Below are 24,678 nucleotides of genomic sequence, written 5' to 3'. Positions count from 1 at the left end.
CGGCGCGCGGGAAGTGACGTCACGGACGCGCCGCCCCGTCGCTAGGCAACGCGCGGCCGCTCTCCCCCGGGCCTTGTGGTTCCCGAATTCGGGTCGTTTCATCCGTGCCAAAGAAAACGAGTTACGCGGCTGGGCGGCACTGGCGGCTTTATTAAAAGAGACACCGGTGATTTACAGCGGCGGCACCGCGCTGCGCCTGTATAAACACGCGCACACACTCTCCCCGCCCCTCCCCGTTCCCAATGGGATGCTCTGAGGTGCATCCACGGGTTTGGAAAATAAAACCCGGGACAGATCTAAACGTTTCACTGGAATAAATACCCTCAGCAGGGATTACAGCCCCTTCTCCACCTGGAATCCAGCTGCAGCACTGGGGATAACTCCCCCAGTTCTGAGGGATAATTTTCCCCATTCCGCACATTTTTGGGGCCAAAACTGACCTTACAAGTACAAGAGAGAGCGGTCGGTGTCGCCGGTGTCCCCAGCACCAGGTGCCACCTGTGCTGCTGTTTTGGCACCTTCTGGTTTATAAAGTTTCCCTTGGTCCATTGACCAAATCTCTGGGGCAGAGCCTCCTCCTGCATGGGCTTCCCCAAAGGTCTCTATTTTGGACCAGTTATGGTCCTTTTTGGTGGTGAGATCGATTAAGAAACTTCTCCAGTGAGCATTCCGGTCGTGAATCTGGGGGGGAAAAAAAAAAAAAAAACAAAAGAGAAGAGGACAGGAGAACAATTATACCTGATTTTTAACTAAAATAATTTCAAATATGTAAAACCATATTCCCGGGGTTGTATAAACCATCATGTTACGAGGATTAAAGGTGAGGATTAAAGGACTGGGGACTCTGTAGTTAAATCCATAATAAGCACCTAAAATCCCAAGTCCTGCCTCAAATGTTTTAGGCTGGAAAAGACCTCTGAGATCACCCAGTCCAACCTTTGACCGACGACCAAATGCCACGTCCGGTCATCCCCTGAGCACCTCCAGGGATGGTGGGTTTTTTTCCTCTTTTCCTAAGGGCTGGGAGACGCCCGGATTTTGCAGCCAGCAGTGGGAGCTGCTGTGCCGCCGTCGGAGGAAAATTCCACACGCTGAAAACTCAGAACCCTCCGCCCGGCCGGAGCTTATATCCCCTCCCGAGGTGATCCTGAGGGCCGGGAAGATCCCGAGGGATTGCCGTACCGCCACGTGTCTGCGCAGCGTGGACATGTCGGTGAAGGTCCTCTCGCAGGCCCGGCACTTGTAGGGTTTCTCCCCGGTGTGGATGCGCTGGTGCCGCCGCAGGGCGCCCTGCTGGGTGAAGGTCTTCCCGCACTGCTCACAGAAATAGGGGCGGGTCTCTGGGAACAACCAATCCCGGGAGACACGGCGTTAGGAGAGGGGTTCTTTGGTCCCCATCAAAAAAAAAAAAAAAAAAAGGATTTTAAAGTATGGATAAAGGAGGTGTGGCTGCCCCATCCCTGAAAGTGCTCCAGGCCAGGGTGGACGGGGCTCGGAGCAACCTGGGATATGGAAGGTGTCCCAACTTTAGGGTCCCTTGCAGCCCAACCCAGTCTGGGATTTTATGCTTCCATGATAAATATTTCTCCACTGCCAAGAAGCCCCGAAATCAGCTCTCTGATCCTGCAAGGAGAACTACAGCCGTGCTCTACTCCTGGCACAAGCCAGGCCTCAGTTTCCCGGGAAAGCACCACTGATATGACACAAGCTTTTCCTGTGCTCTGTTTAAGGAGCCAGGATCAGGATGAGCCCTGCTTCCAGCAGCACGGAGTCCCCATCCCTGGAGCTGTTCAGGGAAGGCCTGGACGTGGCACTCAGTGCTCTGCTCTAGTGGCAAGGTGGTGATCACTCACAGCTTTGACTCGATGATCCTGGAGGTCTTTTCCAACCTCTGTGATCACCTAATTCAGGGAGCTGTGGAATGAAATAGCCCCATCCAAAAACTGGGAAGCACCCCGGGAGCCACGGTTTTGTTTTCCCGGCGCCAGGAGGAGGTTCCATTACCTGCGTGGACGTTGCTGTGCTGGGCCAGGGAGGCCCTGAGGCCGAAGGTTTTCCCACACACCTCACACTTGTAGGGCTTGGCGCCCATGTGGCAGCGCTTGTGGCACTTCAGGTACTCCTTGGTGGCAAAGTGCTTCCCGCACACGTCGCACCTGAACAGGCGCTCTCCTGAGGGAAGAGAGACGGGACACGCGGGATTCTCGCGCGGGAATTTCGTACTCTGAAGTTGGTCTTTGAAACACAGAATCACTGAGGCTGGAAAAGCCCTCCAGGGTCATCGAGTCCACCCACCCTGTGCCCCATCCCCACCTTGTCACCCAGCCCAGAGGACGGAGTGCCACGTCCAGTCGCTCCTTGGACATCTCCAGGGATGGGGACTCCATCCTGTCCCAATGGCTGATCACCCTTTCCATGAAGAAATTCCCTCTGTTGTCCAACCTGGCACAGCTTGAGGCCATTTCCTCTCCTCCTGCCCCTTGTTCCCTGGGAGCAGAGCCCGATCCCTCCCCTGGCTCCTCCCTCCTGTCAGGGAGTTGTGGAGAGCGAGCAGGTCCCCCCCGAGCCTCCTTTTCTCCAGGCTAAAAGAGCTTCTATCCCTACTAATTCCATCTTGGTACTTGGAATCTCTTCTGTGAGGTACAAGAAAAAAAAGGGCATTTTCTTCACATCCCAGCCAGCAGTTCCAAGCAGTGAAAAGGGAAAACCACGGGAGAAACCACATGGAGTATTTAATGCCCACCTGTGTGTGTCCTTTTGTGGCCGGTGAGTTTTCCTTTGTCGGCAAAGGAAGCCCCGCAGTCCTCACAAATATACGGCTTCTCCCCCGTGTGGGACCTGAAGGAGGCAAACCACAAAGGACTATTAATAAATCAGGTCCTGATCCTGTGGGCCTTCCCAGTCCCTCGTGTCCTGCAGACCTTACCTGGCATGATATCCCTGTTTTTAGGACATGAGATTTGGTCTTTACACTGCGCTGACTTGCCTTATTCCAACCCAAACAGGAATTCCAAGCAAAATCATTCCTAATTTCAAGCTGTCAAGCAAGAGGCTTGTAACAGATCTGCTATGCTCTCTTTTCAGACAAAGATGGGGAATTTTCCATGGGATGATTCACCCCCTCCTGGGAGAGGAGACATCTGACACAGACACCACCAGAGAGCAATTCATCCCGTCAAACTCAGTGAGTGCAGCAGGAGCCCTCAGGAGCAGCACGGATTCTGTGCTGCATAAGGAAATCCCACACTAATTCCTTGCTCCAAGATTGTCTCTGAGGTCCCTGACTCACTCTTCAGCCTATGGTGCTTGTCATCAGTGAATCCCATTTGATCTCAGAGCCTGTCCCAAATGACTGGGAGTTTGGATGGGGCATCCCGTGTTGAAATCCCGACCACGGGCAACGCAACAACCACCCGGAGCCAAAGCCTTTGCGTAAAAGGATTAATCACAGAGCCTAAAATCCAAATGACATCCCGGTGTTCCCGCTCTAAGGAGAACAACTCACAGCCGGGAAGCCAGCAGAGGAAAAAGGTGCTGTGGGTGCAGGGAGGGGGAACGGGAGGCCGGAGGCTGACCTGGTGTGGATCTTCAGCTGGGACGGCTGCGCAAACCTGGAGTGGCAGACGCCGCACTCGTAGGGCTTCTCCCCGGTGTGGGTCCGCATGTGGAACACCAGCGCCGTGCGGGAGCTGAGGATCTTCCCGCACACGGAGCAGAGCGGCCGCTTGGCGCGGCCCTCGTGCTTCCGCACGGAGTGGGTGCGCACGTCCCGCTGCCGCTTGAAGGTGGCGCTGCAGAGGGGGCAGGAGAAGCGCCTCTCCTCCGTGTGGACGCACGCCCGGTGCTCCTTCCAGCTGGTGTAGCTGGCGAAGCCCTTGCCGCACACGTCGCACCGGTACACCTTGCCGGGCGGGCACTGGTGCGCGTCCCGGCAGTGATCCACGTACCGCTTCCGGGACACAAACTGCTCGTGGCACTTCTCGCACCGGATCACGTAGGGGGGGTTCTTGTTGGCCCCGCTTTTGTTGACCTTCTGCAGTTTAGACTCTTCGTCTGATTCGTGTTCTTCGCCGTCCTTCTCGTTTGAGTCTCCGCCACCCTCCTCGGAACACACCTCTTTGGCTGTACCTCCTTCGACTTCCGAGCATCCCGCCTCGTAATCTCCCTCCTCCTCCTCGCCCTTCACACTCATCTCACCTTCATCTTTATCCCCTTCCTCACTCCTTGCTTCAGCTTCCCTGTGTTTCCCATTCTGCTCCTCTTGCTCCCTGCTCCGGTCTGCTTCAGCAGTGGATGAACCCCCGGGTTCTTCCTCACTCCTCGTGGCCTCTGATGTCACATCCCAAGGCTCTCTGTCGGGATCTTTGTCACGGCTCGTGGCGTTTGGTCCGGGTGCAGGTGGAACCACCATCCAGTAGACAGGAAGGAGTTTCCTCTCTTGCCCAGACTCGTGGATTTTCCTGTTAAAATAAACAAACAACACAGCACAACTTCGATGTGTTTAAATGATAAACTCAATTAAAATTAATTGTTTAACTGCTTCAGTTCAGACATGTCGGCCTTGGGGGAAGAGTCACTTCCTTCAAATTGCTCTTTGCACCATTTAAGAAATTCACAGTGTATTTGGAAAGCCCAAAAATAGGGAAATATTGGGTAGAGTTGGACCAGGTAATTAAAGGCAATTAAAATGTCTCAGTTCATCAAGGATCCGTATTTGTCACCTGACTGGGAACGTAGGATGGACTGTAAATTTTCCTCCAAGGCCGTGGTGGATGGGATAAGAAATTATGGACTTAAACCAAGGGAAATAAAGATTAAATGCCAATATGGAGACAAAAAATTCTTACTAAAAACCCAGATCTGAGGTTTCCTGGATCTGGTTGCACTGATCCCCTTTAATTCAATGGGAAATTCCCTGTCTGGGAGACCTCAGCTCAGTCATCTGCACCGCAAGCTCAGTGAAGCCAACTAAAAAAAAATCTGTCCCGATTTCAACACACTCCGCATCAGATCCAAGGAATTCTGGACCTAGAGCAGAGAGGGCTTCGGGAATGCCTTTATCCCCCGCAGCCGGAGAGGAAGCACATTCCCGAGGGTGCTGTACCTGACGTGGGTGGTGTAGGCGGACCTGTGGGCGAAGCTGGCGGGGCAGCGCTCGCACTTGTAGGGCCTGTCCCCGGTGTGCGTCCGGACGTGGACGGACAGGCCGCACTTGGAGCCGACCACCTTGTCGCAGTAGGGGCAGGCCCGGCATTCCCGCTTCCCCAGGGGCGCCCTGCGGATCCGCTCGGCCGCATCCCTGCGGCGCGTGACCCTGGCGTGGCAGGAGAAGCCACGCTCGCGGTGCTGCCGGGGGTTCCGCGGAGCCGGGAATCGCTGCCCGCACCTCTCGCAGCGGGACCCGAGGGCCAGGCTGGCGTTGTGCCGGAGCTCCACGTGCTCCCGGTACTGCTCCAGGACGCGGAAGGATTCGTCGCGCTTCCCGCGCGCCACCGGCGCCGGGATTTTCGCCGTGTGCCGCGGCAACTTCCTGCGTTCTGTTTTGGTGGAAAACTGGGCAATTAGACTCTTTCCATCTTCCCACTGCTCAGGCAGAGTGTTCCTAATCACAACGCAGGCTCCCTGTGCCTCAGTCTGACTTAGGAGGGAGCGACTATCCTCGTTCTCCAGACTAACGATATCCACACCGAGTGCGTTTGTGGAATCCGGATTGTTACATTTTGGCAGCTTTGCTGTCCTGGGTTTTGGGTCTGGAAAACCAGTGTCCTCTTGCTCCGGACCCGCTGCTTGGCCTCCAATGAGCTCAAGGCCCGCCAGCAACTTCTTATGTTTTTGCCTGTCCCAAAGTTTCCTCTGCACAGGAATGGCCACAACCTGGGAAGAGCTCCTCAGGCCGGGGTTCTCCTCGTGCTGGACGTGAGGCCACTGGGATCCACCATTTTCACCCCTCTGTCCTTTCAGGTGGAGGCTCAAATCCAAGCCCTTCCTGCCCTCTGCTTTCACTTCCTCACAGATGTCAAGCAGATCCTTGCATTCCAGCCTCTCGGCTATTTCCTTCATCCGCTGGAGTTTTTCCGCTTCGATCTCCACTTCCGCGGTGTACACGAACTCCAGGAAGGAGGTGAACTCTTCCGTGTAGATGTCCTGCAGGGTCACCGTGCAAGTCTTGGTGTCCAGCATCTCCTCGTGCAGGAAAAGCCCCTTGAAATAGTTGCTGGAAGCCGCCAGGACAGCTTTGTGAGCCAGGAACTCCTCCTGAATTCCCAGGTGCTGGGTGTGGACCGTCACGTCACAGAGGTGCCCGAACTGGTACAGGGAATGCAGTGCCCTCAGCAGGTTGGGAGCAGCGACCTTGGACTTCATCAGGATTTTCTTCTTCTCCATCCTGCCAGAAGAAACACGCAAACGTTTGAATGGGCTCCCTCTTTCCCACTTTTCCATTCAAGTATGACATCAGTAAGCCCAGTGGAATTCCACATCCTAATTCCTCCTCGTGAGACGCGGTGAAAAACCTCAAGGTTATCCCTGTCAGCACAACCACCCTCAGCAAACACATGTGGCTTATTTCAGCCTCAGACTTGGATTTATCCCCGAGGAAAACCCTTTGGAATGAATATTCCGCAGCACGAAAACGTGAGCAACGTGACTGGCCGGGATTAAGGATCAATCATTCCTCACACAAGTGCTTTCCAGCAGCAGAGGTGACAAGGATTTACAGCAGAAACCAGGCCCCTTCAGACCCTGGAGGGCTGAAGACCCATGGAATCTTCAAGCCTCCTTACCTGGCTGATCCACGACCTCCTCACTCCCCCATTGCCAGCAAGTTCCCAGATGTCTCCTCAGAGAAAACAACAATATTCCTATAGGGAAACTACTTAGGAAAAGGAACTGGAGGAAAAGGCCAAACCAAGCACGGGATGAAACACGGATTCGTAGAACCACCGAGGCTGGAAAAGACCTCCAGGATCACTGGGTCCAACCTTTGACAGGTCACCACCGTGGCAACTAAACCATCTCCCAGAAGCTGGAAACTGAGGGGAGAGGGGCAAAATAGAGTTGCCTAAATCCTACTGGGAAAGGACTCCTCGTATTCAGACTCCTGCTGTGTCATTCCCACAGCCAGCAGGGATCTTTGCAACGCTCCCAACTCGACACCTTCCAACTATTCCCCACGTGGAGACACAACCCCCACGGCTCCTCCGGCACACTTGGAAGCCGCACAGAGAAGTGCGGATCCGGAGGTTCAGCCCACAAAACCACAAAAGCTCCCACTTAATCTGCTCCCTTAATGTTTTCCAGCAGGATATCCTTGGCTTCTGTGCTGACCCCAGGGCTGTGGAGCTTAAAGAAATCAATGAGCACGGCACGTGCTAATTTCCTCCTGCTCCTCTGTAAGATTCCCATCTGCGATAAGATCCCGATCCGCGCTCCCACGGGAGCTCTGCTAACACCAGGATCTGATGCAAAGCCAGATGGGAGAGATATATTCCAAGATCATCTCTTAGTTCATCTGGTTCTAGGTTAAACCACCCCGAAAACTGTTGGCTGAAGTGTCTTTCTAATGAAAAAACGCCACAAATTAATCAATTCCCACCATTTTCTCCTTCGGGAAAAAAAAAATTGAGACTCAGGGGTTCAGTTCCCATTTGGAAACTTTAGTTTTCCAAAGTGCTGTGTCTCCAAAACACTCACTTCAAGAATTTAAATGACAACAACATTTTTTCCCCCCCATATTTTATGGATTTGTTTGTAACTTCTTTCCAGCTTTTCTTGCCTGGCAATAAGCAAATAAATACTTTAAAAAAATGTGCATGCGTGCAAGATTTGCAGAAAACATAATTCATCCAACAGATTAATTGCAAAAGCACTTTGATTTTGCCAGAACTGACGCAAAACTCAAACCATATTTCAATTCAATTACAGCTCCTGATAAGGAACTGGAATAAATGCAACTGGAATTAGTGCAAGTGGAATTAGTGCAAGTGGAATTAGTGCAACTGCTTTAAAAAATAAAGTCCAGCAGTGGCTCCCAAAGTCCAAGAAGAGATTTATATTTGTATATATTTTTTATCATTTTTTTCCATGAGGTAATTATCACAGTAAAGGAAGAGTTTTTTACAGGAAAGACAGTAAATGTTCCCACAATAAAATCCTCTTATCCACATAAATCCACCCTGCTTTTCCCTCAAGTCTTTCCAATTACATCTTAATTTTCTCTTTAGACAGGGGAAGAGGAAGTTTTTTCTTAATTTATTATCTTTCCCAGGAAGGATTCCTTTAAACTCTCAGTAACTGCATGTGCACAAACAACAAAGGGCTCCAACAGGGATCAAAATGAGAATCCCTGGAATTCTGGTAAACAGCCAGAAGAACCTTAAAAATGGACTGTGATAATAAAAATATACTTATAGTAGTGAGATAACAAGGTAACAGGTAAGAAGCAGTATCACCAGGAGATAAATAAAAGCTGGAGTTGCTCCACTGTGTTGATTTCCTGGAAAATTCCTCACAGGAATTCCCACAGGATGCAGATACATAAAGTTAGGTAGGTCAGGACACTAAGCAAACAGTAGCAGGTTTCCAGCCTGTCTGGGGACTTCTGCATAAGCTGAGGAACATCCAGAGCAGCTCCACTTATGTTCCAGAGAGTTTCCTTTTGTGCATCAGAAAAATCTCCATTTACCCTCCAAAGCATTCCCATTCATTCTCCAGAAAAACCTCCAGTTGCCCCCCAGAAAAATTTCCATTTCTCCTCTAAAAGTGTCTCCATTTCTCCTCTAAAAGTGTCTCCATTTCTCCTCTAAAAGTGTCTCCATTTCTCCTCTAAAAGTGTCTCCATTTCTCCTCTAAAAGTGTCTCCATTTCTCCTCTAAAAGTGTCTCCATTTCTCCTCTAAAAGTGTCTCCATTTCTCCTCTAAAAGTGTCTCCATTTCTCCTCTAAAAGTGTCTCCATTTCTCCTCTAAAAGTGTCTCCATTTCTCCTCTAAAAGTGTCTCCATTTCTCCTCTAAAAGTGTCTCCATTTCTCCTCTAAAAGTGTCTCCATTTCTCCTCTAAAAGTGTCTCCATTTCTCCTCTAAAAGTGTCTCCATTTCTCCTCTAGGAAAATCTCCACTTACGCTCCAGAGAGCCTCCATTTATTCTCCAGACAAAATTCCATTCCTGCTCCAGAGAATCTCAGTTTATCCTCCCGGGGCCATCCCCATTAACGCTCCAGAAAAATTTCAATTTATCCTTCACAGTATCTCCATCTGCCCACCAGAAAAACCTCAATTTATGCTCCAGAACAATCTCCATCCATCCTCCAGCAAGCTGCTGGCCAAATTCCTCCAAAAGTCTTAAACTTTGGGATTTTTTTTTAGAACACACAGCCCGTTTTTTTCCGCCTGACTACGTTACCTTCGAGACAGCCCTGGAAAGGCTCCTCCCACGAGGAAATCCAGGCCGCGCCCGCTTCCCGGCTGGAACGGGACCAAGGCTCACCATCCTCCGGGAATGATCGCGCGCCGCGTTGCTCCTCCTTGTGCCGCCGGCACAGCCGCGCGCATCTTCTGCGTTTTCATTTATTAAATCCTGCAAGGAAACCAGAGAGCGGGAATTGTTTTAACCCAGCGCTTGGCACCAGCGGGAGCCGCCTCTCAGGGCACGGGGGACGTGAGGGGACATGGCGGGTGGGCATCTGCCGCCTGCACGGGGGGCAGCTCCCCGCCGGTCCCTGAGGCGGCGGGGCCCGGGGGTCGCCCTCCCGCCGAGCAGGAGGAGGAGGCGGGATCGCTCCCGGAGGAGTTTCCCGACGCTCCTGGGCTCCATCCCGGGGGTCCCTCCCGGCCCGTGGCCGCCCTTACCCTCCGCCGCCTCCGCCGCCCCCCGCCCGAAACCAAGATGGCCGCCGCCGCCTCATCGCCTCAGCCCCGCCGCCATCTTGGGTGAGGGCAGGGCGGTTCCAACAAAGCTGGGGGAAAAAAAAGACCAAACACCCTAAACCCGCAAAAAAACCCACCCCGAAACGACGCGTAACCCACAAAAAACCCCACAGCCCAAATCAACGCGAAATTTAAAAAAAAAAAAAAAAATTTGTTTTCGCGCTTTCCAAGCACCCGGTCTCGGTGTTTAATCAATTTCAATTGGCCTCAGTGGGTTCGTTTCCTCAGGTGAATTAAATAGAGTTATAATGGAGCCCGGTTTGCTGTGCCAGCTACATCCAGCTCTTTGCCTGGGATATCCGCTGTGGATACTGGGAGATAACACTGCCAGTGTTAAGAGAGATGTTTATAGAAACCAGCTCCTAGCTCTGACAGGGTAAACCTGGGCTTAGGAGAAGCACCAACTGCTATTTCCCCCTGGTGATCCCACATTCCTGTTATTTATCACATAAAATCATTTTAAACAGCCAACGTATGGGACAAATCTGTGGGCTGCCGAGTACTTCAACACACCAATCTTGTTTCCAAGATAAATTCCTCCTTGGGTGCATTTTTTTTTTTTTTTAACTAAGTGCAGATTTAATCTTGAAATTGTAATGGCTTGTAAAAAAATGTTGAACGATTTTAATTCCTCGAGGAAATGTAAAAGAAATTCCTTCATAAAAATAAATCAGGAAGAGGCTGACATCTGTGCTGTTTACCTTTCTTTTTTACGCTCCTATCACACAAATTTGAGCCCTGACCCTGTAATTATCAAGCTTTTGGCCTGATATTAGAAAATGTTTGTGCATTTTCCTGAAAACGAGACTACTATAGGAAAGACAGAATAAAAATATTGTAAATCAAAATATTTTAAATAAAAATAACTTGTGCAAACTCAATTTGCTTAGGCTGGGAGAGTCTGAGAGGTAAATCCAGCCTGATGGATCACTCCCACAGAGGAGGGAATGTTTCCACCCTGAATTTGGTTTTCAACCCTGATTATTTTGTTTGTAGTCGGGGAATGTTTCTATTGTCAAGACATAGCTCTTGGAGCGCAGAGAACGGGCAGCAATATGAGTGATCCATGCTAAAATGTCAGGATAATATTCCTGTATCTCAGCACGAGGGAATGGTGTTTGCTTTTACTTTATCAGAAACCTGGTCTGCTCAACAGTTCTCACCCAGAGGAGTTGGGAGGGAAGATGAAGTGAAGGCTCCCGGCCAATTTAGTCTTGCTTTCACAAGGATTGAGTGAATTGCTGGAGAAGTTGGCAGCGCCGGGCTGTATCCGCGTGTCAATCTTTGCCCGAGCGGCCCAGAAGGGATTCTGGAATTGCACCTTCGGCACGCCGGCGGCTGCGTGACTCCAGGCTGGGTTTCACGCTGCCCTCCATCCACCAGTCTTATCTCTCAGGAGATTCACTCGATTCTCCAAATGTTCTGGCTGCTCTCGTGCACTTCAGGAGCTTCCTAGAACAGAAGGAAGGCTCCCACATCTCCCTTGAGCATCCTGGTTGCTATGTGGGAAGAGGGAGAAAGGGTGTCATAGTTGCTCTCTCCAGATCACTTAATTTTTCTTTGGAGTTACAAGAGGAGGGATGAAAATGGGTGGGAGGCAGCCCAGAGGTGTCCAAACCCTCTCAATCTGAGGAAGACACTGAACCTGGGTGCCCTGTGGTGAGTCAAACATTCCAGGCCCCGGAATGTCATTATAAAGCAACTTGTTTTGCCCCTTAAGCCAAAACACAACAAAATCCAGGAAAGAATCGCAGTCTGAGAGCTCAGATTTTATCTGAGTGTTTCCTTTGGTTGGGAGTGAAGAAATACCTCGGGCTCTGATCGTGGTGACTAAGAGCAGGAAAAGGGGAGAAGCTGGGAGTCAGCTCTGCCAGTCAGGCTACAGGTTCTGCTCCTGACCCATCGGACACTCACCCAGGGTCAGCCAGGACAGCTCCAGCAAAACAAGGAATGGAAATGTCCCCCAAATCCCAGGCTGGCTGCTGGGTGGCCGGAAGCTTTCCATACACAACATCACCTGCTTGGCATGGGGGCACTGGTGAATTGGAGCAAAACTGGGGTGCATTTTTGGAGACCCCCAATGAAACCTCGCTGTGCCTCTTCCCTGGATGGCTCTCCCTTCCTTACGGCTCCACCAGAGGATGCTGCAGACTTTGGAAAGAGCAGCCTGGACTGCAGCCCTGCTCATCCCTTCCAGGATCCAGAGATCCATGTCCAGTGGCTCGCTGACATAACCTGGACCTCTTTACATGCATAGAATCACATGAGTTCAATAGTTGAGGATCCTGGAGTGACAATGTTCTGGGGAGGATATAAAGAGGCTGGTACAAGTAGTTTCCCTTGGTGGACAATTCCTACCTCTTGCTGATCTACAACTGATCTTTGTGTCGGGAAGAATCCGACCGTGGAAGTGCAGGGAGGGCTTCAAAAAGCCTTTTCCCAAAGCTCTCCTGGGTGGGAGCCAAGCCACCACTCAGCAAACCTCTGAGTTTGTCCCCCAAACAGAGACAGAGCTTTCAGCATAGTCTAAAAATGCAAATTCCAGACAAACTCCTGATGGAAAGCAAACAGCAGGCCCTTGCTCCGTGTGTCAGCTCTGCTTAGGCTCTCCTGCTATTCTCCATAATAAATTTTGGCATGTGATTGTGCTACAAATCAAACATCCCACAAATACTCCCCCTCATGCTGTTCTATGCTCAGTCTCAAAAACCAGGAGTTATGTATATTCCGGCAAAAAAGTTCCAAAATCCTTGCGTCACTTGAAAAACACGGGAATTGATAAAAATCCTTTATGTGTTTTGTCTTAAAAGGAGATATTAAAATACTTAAAAGAAGCAAGATTTACTTCACAGCAAAGTGCAGTCTGTTTTGGTGGAGAATCATCAAGTCCCACCATCAAAGTCTGAGATCATAAAATTGTGGAATGGTTTGGGTTGGAAGGGACCTTAAAGATCATCTCATTCCATCCCCTGCCATGGGCAGGGACGCCTTCCACTATCCCAGGTTGTTCCAGGCCCTATCCAACCTGGCCTTGGACACTTCCAGGGATGGGACAGCCAGAGCTTCCCTGGGAGAACTGTGCCAGGGCCTCACCACCCTCACAGCCAAGTATTTTCCCCTCATATCCAACCCAAAGCTACTTTCTCTCAGTGTGTAGCCATTCCCCCTCGTCCTGTCACTCCAGGCCCTTGTAAACAGTCTGTCTCCCTGTTTCTTTTTAGCTCCTTTCAGGTACTGGAAGGCCACAATTAGGTCACCCCCAAACCTCTTTTCAGGGCTGAACAATCCCAGTTCTCTCAGCTTTCCTCACAGCAGAGCTGCTCCATCCCTCTGATCATCTCCGTGTCCCTCCTGTGGACTCGCTCCGACAGCTCGGTGTCCGTCCTGTGCTGGGGACCCTGGAGCTGGAGGAAGGGCTCCAAGTGGGGTCTTGGTTCAACCAGGTGGTTGAAATCATGATCCCTTTCTTCCTGAAAACTGAAGCCTCTACAGCACCGATGACTTTAATGTATCAAGGCGATTAATAATTATTTGTCAAATCACCACTTGGAAAATATAAGTGTTTGTCACCTTCCTGATGTGGACTACTCAGTTCCCGCTCCCTGCCACGATTTACATTAACCAGTGTGGTTCAAAATTAAATTAAAAGCTCTTTTCACCACTTCAAGTTCCCTTGTGCTGTCGAGTCAGCAGTTTTGATACCAACTCCATGTTACTGATACAGGGACACATCCAAAAGTCACTGGAAGGGCTCCCACCAAGGTCAAGACCCTCATTTGAGAAGGTCTCTCAGGAGCGAGCTCAGAGCCAGGTCAGCAGCACCCTGGGCACTCAGGCGCCCGTGATTTTGGCTCTGGCCCACGAGTTGCTGCTTTTCCCATCTCATTTTTCTTGGTAGCTCATTCCTGCGTGGCGGCATCTGCGATAGGATGTGTTCCCACAACTTCAGGGAAGGGGGGCAGGCCTGCTTTTGGGTTGATTCGCTCCGATCCTGACCCCACACTCGTGACAAGTGGCGTGTTAGGGTGATGGAAACCCAAATTTAGGGAGTGTATCAGTGATGGCTTCCTTTTGTTACTAAATAAATCCTCTGCACAGCTCGTTTGCTACGTGCCCTTGTTTATTACACATATTTAAGCCGTTGGCACATTGTAAACTTCTTTTTCTTCTCCTTCTTCCAGAGAAACAAAAATGTTTTAACCCCTGCTAAACTTGAGGCATCGAACCCAACAGTCACCTGTGGAAATGCATGATTTTCTGTCACATTCCAGGTAATTTTGAAGGTCTGATGCAGCTCTCAGACAGCATTTCCCTCCCTTTTTTTAACTCCTGAACCCTTCCAGTTAAGCCCATTTTTAAATAGTTTTAGTAGTTTTAAATAGTTAAGTTGAAGTCAAGCCCATCTTTAAATAGTTTTAGTTCAGTTTTAAATAGTTGAGTCTGGGGGTTCATAAATATCATGAAGATCCCGTTTCTCCATCAAGGATCTAAAAGGCAGGTGGATGATGTTTAGTCTCAGCCTAAGGGACAGGATGTTAATGCTTTCTCCTCTTGGAAACAACCTCCTCCTGTTTAGTTACAGGCACTTCAATATAAAACAAATATTCAATCAGCAAAAGGAGGGGGGGAAAAAACCCACCCTTTTTTTATTTCTTTCCTCTCCTCCGCTGGGTCCCTTCCAAGTTAGACCCTTCTGTGCTAAGGCCCATACGGATTGCAGGGGATCACAGAGAACACATGGATATTAGCACCTCGCTCCCAGCCAAAAGAAACAAACCAAAACAAACCCCCAAAGTTATTCTTAATGGCAAGAAAAGAGCGATTCCTTGCCAGGTTTACAGTCCCAGCCTCGCTGATCTTATCGGCCGCTGTGTTTGACCAAGGCTCCGGTTAAAATAGCTGCTGGTTTGATGAAGGTGATGCCAGACAAACTCCACCTGATCCCAGCTGTTAACCAGGCAGAGCTTTAAAGGAAATAAGTCTAAATACGTTGGACTGAGTGATATCTTGGCAACGACCTGCTGTGTTTTTCCCTTGTTCCCCGGAAAGCAGCGTTGCCTCCCGAGACCCCCAAACTTCGTGTCATCCTGCAGGAGCCTCTTGACTTTCGGACACCAGAATTAGCCCTGTTGTTTTTTTTTTTTAGTGTAAACATCTGTCTTCACAGCAATAATATTTTCCCCCCAGTGATTATTTCCCTTAGAGTGCTCGCCGCGGTCTGCAAATCCAAATTATTCGGGGAAAAAGATGAGAATTTAGGTTTATATCTGGTCTCCCTGTGCGTCCTGAACCTGAGCGACTTCAGGGAGTCACGATCTGCCTTTGGGCATCATTCAGTGGGTGTATTCCTGCCTCCAGGTGCTGTTGCAGCGATGAGAAAATGCCCCTTTTTATCCCCAGCTCGGGTGTGGAGTCTTGGCCCCGGGAATGACTAAACATGCGAGGAGCAGCTGCCTCGGAGAAACAAACACCTGGCAAAATATCCTTGCGGAATTTCACGCTTAGTCACCGTCTGTGTGCCGGGGAGGGTCGGCCCCAGCTGCGCAGCTCGGGGGTCACACGCACAGCCCCACGGAATCGTTTAAGGCTGGAAAAGACCTCCGAGGTCATCGAGTCCAACCCTGTGACCCGTCACCAACCAGACCGGAGCGCTGAGTGCCACGTCCAGTCATTCCCTGAACACCTCCGGGGGTGATGACTCCACCGCCTCCTAACGCCTGACAACCCATTCCATGAAGAAATTCCCATCTGCTTTCATCTCTCATCCCGTCTTTGTCCGCTCCTTTCAGCTGTCCTGCTGGGAAAAGGGCCAGCTCCAGATCTGTCCCCGTCACCCTGAACGCCGGTGGAACATCGTGATCTCATCACCAGGCACATCACGCTGCAGTTCGAGCTCATTAAGAGCCCAATTAATCCCCTTTTAACCATCAATATTTGTTCCCAGCACGGTCATTAAGCACAGAAGAGGAGCGGGGAGGGAGGTTCCGTGCTGGAAGCGAACAAATGGGTTATTTTTGGACTCCTCCCAGAGTTTGGCTTTTCCCCCCAAGCCCTCCTTGCCCGGTTTGGAGGGGAAATAATTCATTATTTCCCTTATAGAATAACAACAAAGAGTAAAGGAAACGAAGGAGAATGCTGTTGTTGAGGTGGTCAGGCTCTCCTGGGAGGTGGGAATGGGCAGGGCTGGTCCTTTGCTCCACCTCAGACTAATCACTCTTACAGATATTAATCAGATATTAAAACTGAAGCCATCAGAGATTATAATCGTTCAGGAATTCCAAGAAAAGCTTAAAACCCAGATAACTGGAATGAGGCTTGGATGTGCCTCTTGTGGGCGCGGTGCCCACGTGGAGCTCAGGGTTGTGCCAGCCGTGGGGATAAAGGAGCAGATTAGGGATTTCTGGCTGTTTGACTCCCTAAGATCTGTGTAACTTCGCCTCTTTTCCAGTTGTTTTTGCAGCTATGAAACTGATTCACTCCCAGTCAGCAAACATCACTTACCTGGATAAGGGCTTCCCCCTGCTTGCCACCCTTCCGTGGGATCCCACCACCTGAGCAGTGGATAATTAATGAAAAGGAGGATTGATCCAAGGGGATCAGCAATGGGAAATGTGGCTCTGCCTGTGCAGGAATTCATGGGCTGGACCACACCTTGAACCAAAACCTGCTTTTTACATCTAAAGGTTGGACTTTCTGGAACCGTGGCCACCTTGACCTTTAAAAACACCAAAATTAATACACAGAAGTGTTTCCAGGCTAACAGCTCGTTCTTTGAAAGGATATTTTCCCAACTAGCACTAAAATACTGGTATTCCTAGAGAGCACTGGGGTTAGGAATGCCCAAGACACCCTTTGGAAAAGCAAGCTGTGACTTTTGTTCAGGCCACGAGCTCTTTGTTAGAAGCATCTGCTTTTACTCCAGGGTGTTTAACGATTGCAAAGCACCAGAAAGCCACAGATTCAAGAGCTGTAGAAATGCCAGAGTGGATAAAGTAAAAGTATCCCCTTGGCCGGAGCTGGAGTTTATAAAAGCTGTGCTTCACCTCAGTTAAAACCCCAGAACATCGTGCTCTGTCTTTATCCTTTATAGGATTATAAGCCAGGATTGCAGGGAAGCAGGAAACTGTTGCTGCAAACACGGAGAAGGCTCCAAGTGAGGCTGAGTTTTCTGGGATAGGCACAGGGAAGATGAACTGCAGTGCTTGAAGGGATGGATCTGACCTCTGGCCATCCCTCCACCTCGCTCTCCTCGGGCAGAAAGGGAAATAGGAATTATTTCCATGGGGAGAAAGGAATTAGAACTTGTTTTATTTATCAGCGCCCTCAGAGATGGGGAAAATAAAGAAACTGTGAACATTAGGGAACTGCTGGGCGGGGGGGAAGATGATTTTGCTGATTTGCAGAGCAAAGCAGGTCTGAAATGACACCTAATTACATCTAAAATTCCGAAGAATTCTAAAATGAAGATTAACTAGGTCATCGGTGCCAGTGGGATATTTATTATGGATGTACCAAAGAATCCTGACTGCACTTCCATGAAGGGGCTGGCAACAGGTTTCCAGAGCGCTGTTTATCCCAAAAATCAGCCAGGAGTGGTTGGGAACACCAGGGTGGTGCTGCTCTGGCTGCAGTTGGGATTCCATAGGTGGGACTGCCAAGCCCGGGCTTGTGTTGGGAAGAGCATCCCAAAATATGACAGGTCTGTGTTTTTAAGCCCTACTTACCTCCCAGGCGTGTGAAGACAAGAATATCCATCCTTAAAAAAGAATAATGAAAGGAAAACAGGCTGGACCCTTCAAGTGTCAGAGAAAAATCTGGCAGGGACATAAATGCCTTGAAAAGGCTCAGAAGCTGAAAGGAAGCAGAAAAAGATTCCCAAATTACTTAAATATGATTTTTTACACCCGTCTCTCCTGGATGGACTTGGGGGCCAAGGAGCTGACTGGCTGCTCCCCTCACCCCACGTTGCCAGGAGGTGCACCACGTGCCATTTCAAACTTCCCAAGGGAACACACGGGGATTCTGGAAAAGTTTCCGAGTGGATCTGTGGCTCCACAAATAGCACTTCCCTCTCCAGAGCAAAAGGCTGAGAGTTCAAGACACACAACCAGAGCTGAGATATGAGCGAAGGGCCGTTTACAGGCCGAGAATTCCCACGTCAAAATGCCAACCATCAGGCTGTGCCGAGCTTTCCTGCCTTTTTTCCGGAGCTGGGACAAGGTGCACAGAGTCACGCCGTGGCCGTCACTGTGGCTTGAGCCACGAGGATCAGGGTGGGAATTGTGTTCCTCTGGAAAATGTGAGTGCGTGGGAAGGAACATTCCATCTTTTCTGTGAGGCAGGAGTGTCGTCCTTTTATTCCAAGGACAAGGTGCAGGACTGGAGGAACGGAGCAGAGGAAGGTGGCTTGGCACGCTCTGCTCCCTCCCTCCAAATTTTCCAAAGGGGGCTGGAAAAGCCACCTGGGTTATCTTGCTGGAAAGATAAACCCAAGAGGGTCTCCACACCTTGCTCCAAGCCCTCCTTGGGAAGAGCTGAGAAACACTCCCGGTGTGCAGCGGGATGCGCTTCCCCTTGGGAAAAACAGCAAGGGCTGTTTGGGGGGGGGTGCCCTCCCGGAGGACCCTCAAGCAGCAGAACAAACGCTCCGATTCCAAGGACGAGGGTGGGAATTCTTTGTCCCGGAGCCCCCGGGGCAGCGGAGCACCCCCCCCGGCCTGTTTGTTTTGGCAGGGATGTGCCGCCCTGGGGTGGAGTTTCCTCCTCTGATCCACCCGCCACGGCCGCCCCGGGCTCGCCGTGACCCCCGCGCGCCGCAGGCACAGCGCGTCCGTCGCCTCCCCCGGGGAATTCTGGATTTTGCTTTTTTTTTTTTTTTAGGGAAACTGTCCCAAAAATGCAGCCGGAGGCGTGAAGACACCAGTGCCTGGGGTCCTTCCAAAGGGGCTGCCCGTTCCCGAGCCCGACAGCTACACACGGCCCGGGATAACCCCGCTTATCCAGGGTTTGTGAAAATAAAGCTCGTCCCAGCTGGATGTCAGTGCTCTGTGCTTGGAAATCGGCCAAGATATCCCATCCCAGGGGTTCCTGTCCGTGACACACACGGACTCACTCTCTCCTTATCAAGCCCAAAGTCGCATCCAGGCGGGAATGACGGAGGCACCACGCACTCCGTGACGGAGCAGGGCAGCCTCCTGCCTCCAGCACCCTCGTGGGGATCCGTGTTCCCTGTTTTCTGTAATCCTTTCAAGATGTTCCCAGCTTGAAATGTTTGCAAGAATTAGAGTCGTGCGTTCACACTGTTTCTGTGAGGGGAAGAGGCTGCTTCCTCTAATCCCCCGGAAAAAAAGCTTTTCCCAAAATGCTGCTCCGAGTCTGCCCTGCCATCCCAACCCAGGCAGGGAATGACCAACAGATCCCACTGTGTCCAACATCAGAGGCTGGCACAGCTCCTCGGGCATTCCTCCATGGGAAAGGAGGATGAGGAGGGATGCAGGCCATGGGGAGGCACAGAAGAGGAGCCTTGTCCTTGCTGGGATCCTGGTTGTCACCATGGGGAGCTCCTTGGACTGGCTGGCAAACCAGGAATGACCCCATCCACTCTGCTGATGCAATCCAAGAGCTCGTTGCCATGGCAACAGAGCCAGGACCAGGACGTGGTGTTTTTCCAGCAGCTCCGGGTTCATTCCAGAGAGGCTGTTCCCACGGAGGGGTTTGGTCTCCCCAGTTTGGCACCGAGAGCTGCAGAGGAGACTCGTGAGCTTCCACCAGCTCAGTGTCAGGGAACGAGGAGGGAAGGACAGTCCCTCAAATCCCACGTAAATGGGAAGAATAAGTGGCTGCGTAGCTCCAGCTATTCCCAAACACACCTACTGGTGCTCCCAGCGAGCAGCTGGAACACCTGGAGACCCAAACTGATCCCACCTAAATGAAACCCTCACTCCTCATCCCCCTGCTGCAGCCGTGGCTGTTTGATCCCGGATGGATCACCCCGGGATGGGGTGGATTCTCCACCCTTGGCATTTAATCACAACCAAATGCCTTTTGAAAACTGTGTGGGAGCTCCAACCCCATCATTCCTGCTCTGAGCCAAAACTGCCGGGGAAATTTATAGCCCAAATTCCGCAGGAGGCCGGTCCGGAATGCTCCGTGCTCGGAGGACACGCGCCCAAGGAGGATCACATCCGACATTCCGGCCGCAGCGGCACGTTGCATCCAGGGATTTGTGGCTGGGGGGGCAGGGGAGGGCTGCAGGAATCCGATCCCGTGGCCAAGGTGGGAATTTGCTGAGGGTAAAAATGAAGGAGGGGGCTGTCATACGTGGAAAACCTCTCTGTCTCAGGGGATCGTGAAGGGGGATAATTTCGGGAGGTGGAATTTGGAGAGGGAATCTGTGGTTTGGATGAGGCTCCGATACCAACTTCCCTGCTCGGATAATGTGGGATGTCACTGGGAGCAGTGACACCGTCACCCCCCACGCCTTTGCTCTGTCATTAAGAGTAAAAATTAGAAATTGAGAAAGAAAACTTGAGGAACTGGGCAGGGAAGAGCTCCAAGGGAGGATGTTGCCAGCACCACACATTCCTGCAGCCGTAAACAGTGGGATGCCGCTTTTCCCCCCCTTCCTCTTAAAAGTCATGGAAGTGGTGCCTGTTTTTAACTGTGCCAATGCAGAAGTGGCATTAAAAAGGAGAGTTTGGCTGAGGGGGATTCCCACGTCCATGATAGCAGAGGGATGAGCACCGGTGGGAAGGGGAACCATGGATACTGCAGGAATGCCAGCAATAATCCCATCTACTCGGGAAAGTGACTTTGCCCCCTGTTTCTTTGCAAGGTGGGAATGACATTCCCTTTATTTTCCAAGTTGGCCCATTTACAGTGGATGTGTAAATGGAAGTGGATATCCCACTTCTCCAGGGATAATCTCTCTTTCCAGAGGTCCCAGCTCCCACTGTCCTGTCGGGGTGTCACAACTGCCAGAGGCAGAGCTGCCTGATAAGGCTTTCCCAGCTTTTCCTGAGAATTTTCGGGAAACCACACCAAACCTCCCAGACTGAGCTGTTCAATAGAGAAGTGAATCCGCTCCAGCAGGAGCAGTTGATGGGAAGCCCGGCCTTGGCACAGCATTTCCACTTGATCCCAAAAGGCAGCCTCTGGGGAAAAAGAAAAATTGGAAGCTTTTACTTTGTGAGAATGCAGGCTCTGACCCCTAGACCTCCTGTAGCTGAAGGTATCCAGCTTGGATCTCATTTGGAGCTTTCATAGGATCTTGGCAGCAGGAAAAAGGGAAATCCCAGGAGGGCTTGGGGAACGGGCTCATCCTTTAGGCACAGGCTCACCGTGTTCTGCCACATGCATTTTTCCTTGAATCCTGCGTACCCAGTCCCTCGTTCCCCAGTGTTTTCCTTCCTGCAGAAACAGGGAGGAGGGAATGTTTCCCCAGTGAGGTCAGTGGAAAGGCTGCCCTTGCCTCCAGCTGGGCTGGGATCAGGCCGGGCCGTGCAGGTGGCCGGGATGGACAAGGATTGTGTCCATTTGCAAACACTCCTCCCCCCCCACCTCGGCAGCTCCATCCCCTGCGAGCCCCCACTGGCCCCTCTCTGCCCCCTTGGACCATCCCCTGTTCCTCCCCTCCTTTCTCCTGCTGCTCCTTTCGGGATAACAATTGCAGGATCCAGATGCTTATCTGCAGGGCTCTTCCCATTTCCAGCAGGCCCGTCCCAGGGCCACGCTGTCCTTCACCAAAATCCACGGGGATGCTCAGGAAGCACCCACAGGTAATGCCTAGAGACGAGCTAGCTCCTGGGAAAGGTAAAAAGCCTCGGAATTACAGCAGGGGAGGGAGCACCTGGAGCATCAAGATTCCTTTTTCATTTCCAGAGTGGGAATTGAGGTTGGCCGTAATCATCCAGTGAAATCCCACAGCAGCTGCACACACAGGGAGAAGCTGCACACACAGCTTTGACCTGCCAGTGAATCACCAAAATATGGGAAAACACTAAATTTTGGAAAAGGGGAGCATCCCACCTCCACACTGCTGGACCAGCTGCCTCCTGTTGGCAGGATGTGGCCTCTGGATGGCCCCAATCCCTGGAATTGTCTCAACCAGTGGGCTCCCCCTTCCCAAATCCAAGATGAGACACCTCCATCCCGTGAATATCCAGGTTCTCCCGAAAAGCTTAGCAAGCAATTCGGGACCCATAACGGCCTTGTGGCATCTCAGGAGCTGGACATTGGAGCCCAATCCACCTTTTTTGTGGCTGTTTACGTTTTCCACCCAGGGCCAGCGGTCCCAGGGCTGCTTCAAAGCCCCGGAATTCCCGTGACCTCAGCCCTGTCTCCATTCATCCCCCCCTCCACAGGTGAATCCAGTGGTGGATGCCTATAGCCACATGTTTGTATGGCACAGGAGAGGACACAAATAAATAGTGCTGAGAAAGACAAGATGCCTTTTTTAAACCCCCAAGGAATTTTTTTCTTCCCTGTTTTTTGGCGCCTCAGGGGGCCAAAAAAAAAAAAAAAAAAAATCAATCCCTGGAGTCAAGGGGAGGTTTTCCTCTGGCTGCGATCCCAGCGCTTCTCCCTCCCCTCCCTGTTCACCTTTATTCCCTTTTTCCCTCGCTGCAGCAGTGCCATTCCAGCTCGGGCACCCAGCACATCCCTTGGCACCGGCGCCCGGCTCCTGCTGTGCCGCGATAAGGAGGGAGGAACGCGGCCGCCGGACACAGGGAACACGTCCTTCCATCCGGGAGGGGCTTTGCCCGAACCTCCCCGGCTCTTATCTTTATCGCCCACATTCCGAACAATCCCCGCGGCCCCGTCTTTTATTTATGGAGTTCTTTATCCTGGAGGTTAATGTGATAAACACGGCGGCTCCGGTACCTCCAGCACCCACGGACGGGATCCAAGCAGGATCCAAGAGGGGGATGAACAGCAGCGTAATTCCGCTAAAAATAACCTAATCCATATCCCTGCTCCGCTGGCACCCCGGGGGTCCCGGCTCCCACTGGGAGCAGGGAAGCAGGAAAAACCAGGGCCAGGCAGTGCCTGAGCGATGCCTGCAGAAAAGTGCTGATGTTTTCCTGTGTTGCGGGGTCCCTCCCTGCAGGAAACAATGCATTGTGCTGCGGAGCGCCTCGCTTCCCGGAGAAATCCCGGCGGGATCCCGCTCTGCTGACACCCCGCCACCCGCACGGGGGGTTGTGCACGGAGGGGGAATGGGCAGCAAGGCCCTCCCGTCCCACGGGAGCTCCAGCAAACCTCGGAGGGGGTTTAAAGCAGAGCTTGATAGCTCTGGTAAATTAGGTCAGGCTTAAGGCAGGGATCTGATCCCTATGTTTTGTCAGTCCTGCCTCGGTTTGGGACACGGGGGCTTTTTGGTCACTCAGCCGTGTCTTGGTGCAGGCAGGGCTTTCATTTGCAGAGAACAGCTAATTGCTAATTACTTTGCCAGAGTGATGAGTGCTGCACATGGATCAGCACCCACCTGTGAGGAGATGGGTGCCATCGGATGGAGATGGCCACTCTCCCATGGATCCATCCCAGCCCGGCAGAGGGAAGGGGCTGCCTGCCCCGTGGGTCACCAGTTACCAATCCCGTGTGGGAATGCAGTCATAGAGCGAGCTAATTATGGAGCTGATCCAAAGGTTCTGCTCCAGTGCTGGTGACCTCTGGCTGGGATCCACCCTGGACTATTACAGAGGGATTTAGGGATGTTTTCCTGTGCCGCCTCCTGCCACGGTGCCATCCTGCTGAGCCCTGTCCTCAGCGAGAGGGGTTGGGAGCACACTTAGGATTTAATCCCAGCCACTTCCCAGCTTTCCAGCTCACTCCCTACTACCAGCCCAGACTGTCCTGGTGACTCCAAGCACCCCGGGGTCAGATCCAGGGCTTTATTCCCACACAAATCACCCCTGCTGCTGAGCAAAGGCCATCGCATCCCAGCATCCATCCAGGAAGAACCTGACATCCTGGTGATGTCTCAAACGGGGTGGGATTTACTTCTTCCCAGAGTCAAAGCAAGAAAAGTAAAACCTTGCTCGACCTTTTCCCAGTGATTTTAGGGATTGTTTTATTTCCCTCCTCTCCCAGACATCCCAGTTCCTTAGCAGTTGGTTTGCCCTGGCATGAGGCCCTCCAGCTGCTGGGATATCCCTTTTTCCAAGCCCCACATGATTCTTGCAGTGGAGTGAAGGGGAGAAGGCAGCTCAGAAGCAATTAGTCCTTCATCCTATTGGAATGTAGGGAAGCTCCACCAGCACCTGGATGCAGAGCCAGCTGTGCCGTGGGGCTCAGCAGCTCCTGCCTTCCTCCCATTCAGCCGCCCCGTTTCCGTGGATAAAAGTGAGCTGGAAGAGGGAAAAGAGTTAAACCTGACAAAACCAAAGGAAAGAAAGCTCGGAGCAACGTGGAAAAGAAAAACCACACTGGAGTTGCTCCGTGTATCCCACTGCTATCCCGAGCTATGCGACTCTTTTCCGTGCAAAAAAAGGGCTTTTTGGTTGTTTCTCCCACTCCAAACTATTGTAACTCTTGCACCAACAGCTTGGAACAGCTCAAGGCTTTGCTTCCCTCCCGTTTTCCACGGAGCTTTAATCCATCTGCTCCACATAAGCTGGGAAAACCGTGGTCAAAATGCACTTCCCTGGGCTCGATGAGACCCCGTGTGTGGTTGTAAAAATTCATAATAATAATAATAATAATTAAAAAAAGTGGGTGAAAGGCAAATTTTCCCCTCAGAACGGAGCTTTTCCAG

At 51.4% G+C, this 24,678-nt stretch overlaps 1 protein-coding gene across 3 annotated transcripts; it reads right to left on the bottom strand.

The window, feature by feature from the left end:
* Positions 1-152: 152 nt before the first annotated feature.
* On the bottom strand, positions 153-9,889 carry LOC116784292 (GDNF-inducible zinc finger protein 1-like). 3 transcript variants are annotated; one of them, XM_032682751.1, is made up of 8 exons: positions 9,846-9,889; positions 9,400-9,573; positions 5,105-6,385; positions 3,576-4,460; positions 2,744-2,838; positions 2,005-2,172; positions 1,183-1,340; positions 153-681 (listed from the first exon to the last, which is right to left on the bottom strand). In XM_032682751.1, the coding sequence occupies exons 3-8, from the start codon at positions 6,382-6,384 to the stop codon at positions 442-444; spliced, it is 2,826 nt and encodes a 941-aa protein (XP_032538642.1). In that variant the 5' UTR covers position 6,385; positions 9,400-9,573; positions 9,846-9,889; the 3' UTR covers positions 153-441. The 3 variants fall into 3 exon arrangements, with proteins under 3 accessions (XP_032538642.1, XP_032538643.1, XP_032538644.1); XM_032682752.1 differs by lacking the exon at positions 9,846-9,889 and having other exon boundaries at positions 9,400-9,664; XM_032682753.1 differs by lacking the exon at positions 153-681 and having other exon boundaries at positions 1,291-1,385.
* Between the last annotated feature and the right edge of the window lie 14,789 nt (positions 9,890-24,678).

The sequence above is a fragment of the Chiroxiphia lanceolata genome, chromosome 3 (genome assembly GCF_009829145.1).
Source record: "Chiroxiphia lanceolata isolate bChiLan1 chromosome 3, bChiLan1.pri, whole genome shotgun sequence".
Classification (NCBI taxonomy): domain Eukaryota; kingdom Metazoa; phylum Chordata; class Aves; order Passeriformes; family Pipridae; genus Chiroxiphia; species Chiroxiphia lanceolata.
This window is presented reverse-complemented; position numbering and strand designations above follow the sequence as displayed.

What these genes read in the sequence shown, in the direction of transcription:
- LOC116784292 (XM_032682751.1), bottom strand. Translation starts at nt 6,384, where the DNA reads ATGGAGAAGAAGAAAATCCTGATGAAGTCCAAGGTCGCTGCTCCCAAC. An exon ending in GCACAGCAACGTCCACGCAG is followed by an intron (nt 1,341 to 2,004) that starts GTAATGGAACCT and finishes GGTTGTTCCCAG; the next exon opens with AGACCCGCCCCTATTTCTGT. An exon ending in CGCTGCGCAGACACGTGGCG is followed by an intron (nt 682 to 1,182) that starts GTACGGCAATCC and finishes TTTCCCCCCCAG; the next exon opens with ATTCACGACCGGAATGCTCA.